The 10858-nt window shown below is 38.5% G+C and overlaps 1 protein-coding gene across 2 annotated transcripts; it reads left to right on the top strand.

Moving 5' to 3' along the window:
- The first annotated feature begins 602 nt into the window (after window positions 1-602).
- On the top strand, window positions 603-9080 carry LOC141258031 (uncharacterized). 2 transcript variants are annotated; one of them, XM_073673039.1, is made up of 3 exons: window positions 603-1178; window positions 3355-3496; window positions 5477-9077. In XM_073673039.1, the coding sequence occupies exons 1-3, from the start codon at window positions 731-733 to the stop codon at window positions 5697-5699; spliced, it is 813 nt and encodes a 270-aa protein (XP_073529140.1). In that variant the 5' UTR covers window positions 603-730; the 3' UTR covers window positions 5700-9077. The 2 variants fall into 2 exon arrangements, with proteins under 2 accessions (XP_073529140.1, XP_073529145.1); XM_073673044.1 differs by lacking the exon at window positions 603-1178 and adding an exon at window positions 1901-1968 and having other exon boundaries at window positions 5477-9080.
- Window positions 9081-10858: the final 1778 nt, after the last annotated feature.

The following is a 10858-nucleotide window of genomic DNA, read 5'->3' as shown; positions in this document are numbered from 1 at the left end:
CGGAGATCAAAAGGCTCCTCATTGTTCTGCTAAGTGTGGACCATCCCTATGTACAGTGTGCATCTGTGCCCTCTTTTCTTTAAAGGATCCTGTCCTCCATAATGAAACCTCATTCTTGCACTTTGAAGCAACGAAGGTTTCTAAAAATGCTTCCAAGACGGAATTTCCATTAAACATGGACAAACTTCATAGCTGTCACAGTATTCACCAACAAAACATAGCTTAATTGAAAATCCAACACAAAGTGTTCAAATCTAAATGGTTCACGCAAAAAGTATTGGACCTCTTGAAGTGAGCGATCTGTAAAGAACACAAAACTCATTAGTGGTGGAATTAACATTTTATATATTAACTTAATCATAGGGTCAAACATAAGCCACACTATTTGCTATGCTACTGTATGTAGTGCCTCTTTAGTTTCTCTCATTCTTGTCAAGACTTGTTAAAGACTTTGTGTTCCAGTCCATCCATGTTCTGCACTGTGACTTGCATGAAAAAAGCTTAGGACTCTGATTACCATAATGGTAGCTGTGAAAACAAGTCATTGTCTCAGCATGTGAAACACATTGTTCAGTGCTTTGACACCATCTTCCTATATGAAAAGGCTATTTTCCATTAAATGCCCCATAATCCATCCTGAAAAAGGCTTTTGAGGGGTGGATCTCAGCAGCTCGAGTATTTAAGCTGTGGATGCAGAGTCTTTAGAAGTGTCAGAGTCAAAGTAAGAAAGATGCCTTCATTTTGGCTTTGCTTGTGTGTCACTCTGCAGGTTTCCTGGACTTTGCCATTTTATTCATTGAAAACTCTTGGACATTTGCCAGTGCAAAACAAGATAGGAATAGCTGGAGAAACCAATAATTTTATCAAGAAGCAAAGGTCAGAAAGGATGGATTATGTCCTTGAGATACTTGACACTGACAGATTGTCCAAGGGGCAGGATATTCTAAGACACCACCGGTCACAATGCAACTACATAAACCAGTCATGGACACAATGGCAAGGTTCAACGGAGAGTAAAGACCCCGACTCTGTGTATATGCTCAAAGTCTTCACCGGACCTCTCAAGCCGATATTACTACAGAAAAACCTTTTACAGTACATGAGCAGGATCTACAGGTGCTGTAAGCTTGGATTCAGATGCAGAAAGGTAAAGGGTCTCCAAGGAACATTAGATAAGGGTAAGCACTTAGTATTCCTTCATATACTACTTAACTTGTACTGGGTTCTGTTAGATCAGATGCTTCATTACAAATGATGGTCAGTATATGCTCAGGGTATATGACCACTGCGGGGGGCAATGTTCACATACCATGTTTCTGTATGTATTAGAAATCTTTACTGTATTTCCACAATGATCGAAGCAATAAAATCCACATGATTTGGTGCAGATTTTGCTGTTGTGGAAAGTCTGCAATGATCTGCAGAATTAATAATGGCACATTATATATTAATATGCAATCATGGGTTGCGTTGCGCAATACTGAAAAATAACCTAATTACATTGATGCAGTGTCATCAATGTAATCAATCATTGATAAATGCATTTTTCTTGTATTTTTTTTTATAAAATAGATGTTCAGTCTAAAGGCTTTCTATAAAATGGTATATATAGCATGTAATGCCTTACATTTGATGTGTAGCTTTTAAAGTGTCTAATCTTTTACACATCAGCTGTGAGGAAATGCCTATTCTATTTTGCAATGAATATTTGAACAATGATTTCAGAACCCTATGTATTATTAAATATTTAGAAAACTGCGTTTAGTGCAGCTTTTAGTGTTCTTCCACCTAATTTTCAGGTTACGTTCCGATTTTTGTTTCAACACTCCATTTATGTGTTCGGTTTAGAGTAATAGACAAACGGAATTCATGCACAAAACAGATATGTTGCATTATAGATGCATCTGGAAGCCAAAGTGGTTATAATGGGAGTCCGTCTGGCTTCTCCTATGTGCCAGTTTTTAAAAGGTGAGAAGAAGATTTGCCTGATGCACCTTTTCTTCTATTCTAAAAAACTCACACAAAAAGGAATTCAATATCAATAAGGCCCCTCTGCATCCGTTTTGCACATGAATTCCATGTGTTCCCCTAAATGACAATGGAAATGTGAACAAAGCCTTACATGCGACTTAGGGAGGGTGTATTTACATTAGATGACCTAATATCGGCGGTTATCTAACAGCCAGTTTAGACAGGCCAACTGAGCTTCAGATGTGCTCCTGACAATAACCAATAGATCATTCTGTGAGCATAGACTGCCATTGTTCTCAGTATAGACTGCCATTCTTCCTCATGGCGATCTGCTGCCAAGAACAATAATTTTTAAACTTGCTTAAAAATCATTTCCCAATACAAAAGAGCAATTTGTTCAATCATTAAGCGTTCCTAGAATAACGTCATTCCAGAAACACAGGCAGTGTAAATGCCCCCTTAGATTGGAGCTCCATTATCCATTTCTTTAGGGTCTTCTACTTACCTCTGAAGTTTCTGTGACTTTTTGCATATGTTGGGGAATAAACTGAGTTCTACATATTACATTATTGATATATTTTATAATATTCATACATTATTTCATACATAGCACCCACTTTGAACACATTTCTGAATTTAAAGGGGTTTTCGCACGAACAAAGTTAATCTTAGTCAACATTTTAATCAATAGATCTTTGAATAATAATAATTTCCACAACTGAACGTATTTAAAAATAAAATGTTCCTGTTCTGAGATAATCTTATAAATGTGCCCCTGCTGTGTACTGTGTAATGGCTGTGTCTGACCCTGCAGGAACATGGTCTGATCTTACCACATCTCCTGGGCAGGGGAGGAAGCAAAAGAGAGTATACAGATATTACAGCAGGGGATCACAGCTGATTCTTTCTTTGGGGTAAAACATTGCTTAAAAACAGGCAGTGAAATGTTTTGCTTCACAAAAAGCAGCAGCTGTCATCCCATGCTGTATGTAATGCCTGTATACTCTTTTTTTCTTCCTCCCCTGCCCAGGAGCTGTGGTATGATCAGACCGTGTTCCTGCACGGTCAGACACAGCCATTACACAGTACACAGCAGGGGCACATTTATAAGATTATCTCAGCACAGGAACATTTTATTTAAACACATCCAATTGTAGAAATTATTATTATTCCAAGATCTATTAATTAAAATGTACTTTGTTTGTGGGACAACCCCTTTAAGTTTCTTGTAGCCATGATCTTTATGTTTCACTTTGATCACAGTTGTAACAGTCACTAAATGAACAGTAACCATATTTTAGTTGTCTATGAAACAACATATACATTTATGATAAATTATGAGGCTATCTGACATACTAACCAAAGCATTGTGTGCGGATGTAGGAGGAAGAGAGGCAGCCTTCTACATTGACTTGGATGTCTTTAGTCTCTCCATACACCGAGCTGAGTTACATTTCGAACTTTCAGCTGAAGAACAAGTGACGGTAATTCCCGTACTTAACATGAATGGCCTCAGACATTCAAGGTATCTATGTAACACCATCATATAAGATTTATGTTATGAATCCCATGGTGCTATGTTAGTCATCTGTAACTACGCAGTAGGCATCTAACAGAGAGCTGGACAATAGTAAATGGAAAGGCATTATGTAAATGAAGGCCCATTTACCCTGAACGATAATAATGACATTTTATTTCTAAATGATTATTACTATTATTTCCCAGTCTAAAACCATAGAAATATCGTCCATTAAATTATCGTTTATTAAAGTTGATTATACACACAAATATTACTAACAAATATGAAAATTGTGACATATATTCAACCATAGTACTGGTGATATTGTCCATCTACATATCATTTTTCACATCACCAATTGTTCATGTAAATGGGCTTTTTGGTATTGTTGATTAGCTTAGAAGGACCAGCAATATTTGGGAAAAGATTAACCATTTCAAGACATTTCAGGTTTTTTCGTACATGTGGTTGAAAAGAGCTGTACATTTTTTTCTAATTCGCATATTCAAATAATTTTTACATCTTTTTTTTGATGATGTGTGTGATATAAATTTTATGTTATTTTCATACTCTTATTTTTTATGTCAATATTGTGTGATATGGATGGGAAAATGAAGGAAATATGTGACTGTTTTTCCACATATATATTTTTTTTACACTTCTTTTATAATCATTGACATTCATTTTAAAATTTGTTCCCCTTTCTTTAACAATTATTTTTATATCAGACCCTTTTTGTCTGACAGGGGCAGTGACTTTTTTTAAAAAAAATCATGTATATTTTTGCTGCTGATTATTTTTCATTTAATACACATATTGTACCCTTCCATAAAGTCATAAATTCATAATAGATATTCGGGGGAGCATTTAAACATTTACATTTTTTTTTGTTTCCCTGATTTCCATTGTAACTAGGGGCGGCATATTAGCCCCAGTTATAGTGGAAAATTAGCCTCTTGGCTTCATAGTAAAGCTGACAGCGTCGATTTTGGATACAGCACCTCGTGCTCCCTCCCAATAGACAGCGATCACGCAGCTACTGGGTTCAGAGAAGGAACCACCATAAGTGCTTCCTATTAGGCTAAGTGCCCACGTTGCAGAACTGAAGCATATTTTTTACGCTTCTCCCTGGCAGGAAAATCGCATGCGGATTTTACATGCGGTTTTCCCGCCAGGTAGAAGCGTTTGTGAGGTTCTTTGCAGCGTCTTTGCATGCATTTCCGCATGCGGGTTATCAAGTACTTCTCCAAGTGATTTAAGCATCACTTGGAAAAGTGCTTGACAACTTGTTCACACTATATAAATCCATGCAACCGGCATGGATTTATATAGTGTGGCCAAGTAATAGTTAAAAAAAAAGAATCAGAATGGTAAAAAATAAAAAAATAAAGTTTATACTCACTTTCCGATGCATTCTCTGCCCCGTCCGGAGTCTTGAACGGCTCACGCTGTTGTGTGCAGGACCTGCGGTGAAGTCATTGAGTCATGTGATGGGTCACATGACTCAATGACGTGGCAGGTCCTTCAGACAACAGCGCGACAGAGGGAAAACATCAGAAGATAAGTATAAACTTTATTTTTTCTTTTTTTTACAGGTTCTTTGGTACCCAGGTCTGGATGAGAGTCTCCTCTCCTCCAGACTTGGGTACCATCCGCACATTGATTCCGCATGCGGAAACGCAAAATTAATGAACATGCTGCGGATTTTTGAAAAATCCGCAGCATGGGCATTGACATTGCGGAATGCCATTGGGGACCATGGGGTGCGGATATACATGCGTTTTACAAGCGTTTACGCTGCGGAAATTCCGCAGCATATACACTTGTAATACGCAACGTGGGCACGCAGCCTTACTGTACAAATAGCCCGATCATAAGGCTTTAATACATATTATGTCAATCATGTAAAGCCAAGGTTCTTCACACCTTGTATATTGCTGCTCTACACTCTAATATGTAGTAATAATCTCATCTATTTTGTTCCAGCTTCACACAGATAAGGAGGGGTCATATAATCGATTTAACTCTTGATGTGATGTTCATCTTACAAGCTTTAAAAGAAAAAGAGATGGTGGAAACGGCGATTGAAGATGTAACAGAGTTGAGCTTGTCATTACACTGTATCCAAAATGATCTTCATGTGCCCTGTAACCCTCACGGGGTATCTCTGCTTCACCATCCGTTCATAGCTCTACAATACAAGTATTGAGAAAAGGACCAACCATAAAACGTTACTTTGAAGAGATATTAAGAACAGCAGCGAAACCAGAAACAGCTCCATTTTAGAGGGCTTATATTAAAAGACTACATGATGCCATGGACCCTAGGATAATATCAAAAGGCTATAGATTCGGGAGAAAGCTTTGACTTCACCGAAATATAGGAAAAAGCATCAGTGATACGAGTAAAGATGAAATGGAACACCAGTGGTAAAGGCAGCTGGTGCATGGTTTTCAGTATAACATCAAAGGTTACAGGAACCTATAACATAATCAGACACATCCTCCTAAATCCTAAAAAAAAGTTCCTCAGACTGTCGAAAAACCTCTTGTTCTGGCACTTTATTTTTTTTTCTGAAACAGGAGACTTCTTCACTCATAAAGTCCCTGACTGGAAGAACGATACGATCCTGTTTCCAGAAGCAGACCACAGTAAGCAATGCTCTCTGAGCGACCTATACTGGAGCGCCAGTGCTGCAGTAGTTCTCGACAGTGCGATTACTGTTTACACAGGACAATGAACCACCGAAAACGATGATCTTTTATGCTGCACAAAAGATCATTTCATGATTTTCTTGTTCATTGGGCGATCAGTGTTTTTAACAACGTTCGCTCACAATTATCTTGCAGGGTAAAGGCCCCTTTATGCCATCTACTCATTTACCATGAAATGGCCATAGGGAGTATACTGCCATGCCCGATGTGAGAGGTTTCCCATTATCATTTTCACATATCTCAATTGCATTTCATAAGACCATACAATCCATTTCTTTCTTATTGGGTGAATTCACGTTCATAAACATTACTTAAGCTTCTGCTGTCTTCCCAAGTTGATTTATCAGGTCCTCTTACGTGTATTGTAGCCAACGTGTGGGACATTAACGTCTTTGTAATTTTTAGAAGAAATACAGTAAGGACAATGTTGTAATGTATACAGTGATGGAAATAAGTAAAATAAGTATTTGATCCCTTGCGGTTTTTGTAAGTTTGCCCACTGACAAAGACATGAACAGTCTATAATTTTAAGGGTAGGTTAATTTTAGCATTGAGAGATAGAATATCCCCCCAAAAAATCAAGAAAATCACATTGTATAAATTAGATACTTTTTTTGCATTTTGCAGTGAGAAATAAGTATTTGATCCCCTACAAACCATTATGAGTTCTGGCTCCTGCAGACCAGTTAGATGCTCCTAATCAACTCGTTACCTGCATTAAAGACAACTGTCTTACATAGTCACCTGTATGAAAGACTCCTGTCCACAGACTCAATTAATCAGTCAGACTCTAACCTCTACAACATGGGCAAGATCAAACAGCTTTCTAAGGATGTCAGGGACAAGATCATAGACATGCACAAAGCTGGAATGGGCTACAAAATCATGAGTAAGACGCTGGGTGAGAAGGAGACAACTGTTGGTGCAATAGTAAGAAAATGGAAGAAATACAAAATGACTGTCAATTTATACAACGTGATTTTCTCGATTTTTTTGGGATATTCTATCTCTCAATGTTAAAATTAACCTACCCTTAAAATTATATGTATTTGTCAGTGGGCAAACTTACAAAAACAGCATGGGATCAAATACTTATTTCCCCCACTGTATTAGCTAAGTGTATAATGTGACTGTATAAAAATTGCACAGATAATAGTTGCAGATTGTAAATACATAAAATGGGCACTTTATTTGTGTAACATACTGTATATTTACGTACTATATTTTGCTTTATTAAAAGCACCACTCCAGTGTATTTTTTTATGTAGGTGGCAAAGTGGTATCACTAGTGTCTGTTCCCTATGTGTAGTAAAATACTCACTGGTCGCAGTCTTCTGCTGTTCTCAGTGCCGATCCAGTCCACATTACTGGATTTGTGACTAGCTGGATCGCTAGGTGGACCAAAAGTCAATTCTCAATGTAAGTCTATGAGACTCGGAATGAGACTCTCATACACTTACGTTGTACTAGTAACCATTAGCTGTGACTTCTTGTCAGTCACAGCATTGGTCACAAGATGGTGGAGAGGGACCGGTGCGGCATTGGCACCAGTAGAAGACCGCGACTGGTAAGTATTTTACTACTCACAGAGAACAGACATTAGTGATACCACTCCGGTGCTGAAAAAAAAAAAAATACACCAGAGTGGTACTTTAATGGTTCATATGATGTGTGGATTAAGATTCCTTTTTTTGTTTTAAAAAAAATACCTAAATAAAATTTGCTCAAAGAGTAACTGTTGTTTTAATTTTTATTTAATAAATTATTATTAGTAATATTATAATAATAATAATAATAATAATAATAATAATAATAAAACAATAGTATGCATGAAAAGAAGCAACTTTGTGATATATCTTATCAGAGAAATCTGCTTCTTTCTTTCACTCTCAATTCATATGTAAAAATTTGTACTCAGTGATGAAAGGTTTTCCCATTAATGAGATAAAAGATGATAGTTGGTGCTTATAAAGTTCTATGGAGATAGGAGAGGGGAGGAGGAGTGAAGAGCTAGAGGCATTCTGCTGCAATTTCTCCTGAAACAACAGTTACACTTTAAAGGGAACCTGTCACGTTGTGAATGCAATCTGATCTGGGTCCAGTATGATATAGTGATGGAGAAGCTGAGCACAATGATATATAGTTTGTTAAAAAAGATTCAGTATAATTTATACTCAGTTAAATCCCCGGTGCTTGAATAGAGTGGGCGGCCCTACTCAGTGATTGACAGCTATCTTTTATGTACACCTCTTATCATTAATACTATAAAGGCCTAATGCGGCTGAAACATTGCATGTCATTTTATTCTGTGCATCCTGTAATTAATGAAGTGATTCATCGGAGGAGAACGTCTGTTGCTTTGAAACCTGAATTTTTTGCGATTTGGCAACACTGTGGAGAGTTGCACCAAGATTGCGCAGCGTATGGAGTGGTGCATAGGAGCATACCATTTGCTAATCTCTACATAGACAGTCATATGGGGAAGGCTGTCAATCATTGGTAGAACTGCCCACTGGACTCATATACATACTGAAACTTTTCCTACAAAGATGTATATCAGTCTGATCAGCTCCTCCTGCTCTTTCTCATCCTGCCTGCAGATCAAATACCATTTTCAACATGACAAGTTTCCTTTAAATCTGTATTATGACAAATAGTCACAACTTAGGCTGTCTTTATTTCTCAAGCTCGGCATATGACCTTAATTCTGAAAAAATAATTAATTCTATTAAATGAAAATGCTAATTGCAGGTACAATTACATCTAGAACAGGAAACTGTACATCATTGCTCAACATATGGTTTATAGGTAAAGCTAAATACATCTCAGTTAAACCTTCATTTGTTCGATAATTCAGCAATGTTACTATACAAGTAAATAAAAAAAATGGATGAAGGTCATTGTACTAAATATTTGAGCTTCATTTCTTTTTGTAATTGTTGATAGATCTTTCCTCTAACAGTAAAATATCTTGAAATCTTGGTGCCACGGGACATTTTTTCTATAGATTATTATTATTTATGTTTAGAAATCCATTGATTCCATGGTGCTGTACATGAGGAGGGGTTACATACAAAACACAAATAGAAATTACAATGAAAAAACTAATATTGACAAACAGGTACAGAGGGGAGAGGACCCTACCCTTGTGGGCTTACATTCTACAGGATAATGGGGAAGGAGACAGTAGGTTTCAGGGGGGTCTAACCAGCTCTGGTGTTGGTGAGACAGCAGCTCTGGTAGTGGCGAAGTGGCAGCCGGGTGATTGCAGGCTGTAAAGAGATGAGTTTTCAAGTTTCACTTGAACGTTCCGAATGTAGGGGACAATCTGACTTGTTGGGGCACAGAATTCCAGTGGATTGAGGATATTCGGGAGAAGTCTTGCAGGCGATTGGATGAGGAACGCATGAGTGTGGAGGAGAGGAGGAGGTCTTGGGAGGACTGGAGATTACGCGGTGAGAGATATCGGGGAGATTAGTTCAGAGATGTATGGTGGAGACAGATTATGGACAACTTTGTAGTGTTAGTAGCTTGAAGTGGATACATTGGGGAATTGGGAGCCAATGAAAGGATTTGTAGAGGGGAGAAGCGAAGGAGTAGCTAGGAGAAAGGTGGATTAGTTGGGCAGCAGAGTTAAGGACAGACTGGAGAGGTGCAAGAGTGTTAGCAGGAAGGCCACTGAGGAGGATACTGCAGTAGTCAAAATGGGAGAGGATGAGGGAATGCACTAGTATTTTAGTCGATTGAGGGTTGAGGAAGGGACGGATTCAGGAAATATTTTTGAGTTGGAGGCGGCAGGAGGTGGCGAGGGCTTGGATGTGTGGTTTGAAGGACAAGACAGAGTTGAGGGTGACGCTGAAACAGAGCAGCTGACTTCAGGTAAAAGGGAAAGCGTGATGTCATTTATTATGATAGATCAGGTAGGGAAGATAGGTGATATGGAGGAAAGATGATGAGTTCAGTTTTGTCTACGTTGAGCTTTAGAAAGCAAGAGGAGAAGAAGGAGCATATGCCTGAAAGACACTCGGGGATTCTGGACAGTAGAGAAGTTACGTCTGGGCCAGAGAGGTAGATCTGAGTGTCATCAGCATATAGGTGGTATTTCAAGCCATGGGACTTTATTAGTTGTCCCAGGCTAAAGGTATAGATGGAGAAGAGTAGGGGTCCCAAGACAGAGCCTTGAGGGACTCTAACAGAGAGTGGATGGGATGAAGAGATAGTGTGGGAGTGGTAGATGCTAAATGTGCAGTTAGAGAGGTATGAGGGGATCCATGAGAGGGCAAGATCTGTGATACCAAGGAAACAAAGGATCTGTAGTAAGAGGGAGTGGTTGACTGTATCGAAGGCAGAGGACAGATCTAGAAGGAGGAGTATAGAGAAATGTCTGTAAGTTTTGGCAGTAAGTCGTTGGTCATTTTGATTGGGGCAGTTTTGGTGGAATGATGGGACAGAAGCCAGATTGAAGGTTGTTAAAAACTAAGTTAGATGAGAGGTGGGAGGAGAGTACAGGGTGGCCGTGCTTTGTGAGGACTTTGGAGGTTGGGTCGAGGGATGGCTTCTTTAGGATAGGTGTAATTGTGGTATGTTTGAAAGGAGAAGGGAATGTATCAGAAGTTAGTGAGAAGTTGAAGAGATGGGTTAGGGCTGGGATAAG

This window comes from Phyllobates terribilis, unplaced genomic scaffold (assembly GCF_046119375.1).
Source record: "Phyllobates terribilis strain yellow unplaced genomic scaffold, ASM4611937v1 Scaffold_1__5_contigs__length_1240528914, whole genome shotgun sequence".
Lineage (NCBI taxonomy): Eukaryota > Metazoa > Chordata > Amphibia > Anura > Dendrobatidae > Phyllobates > Phyllobates terribilis.
Note: the sequence above shows the minus strand (reverse complement) of the source record. Positions and strands in the feature narration are given on the sequence as shown.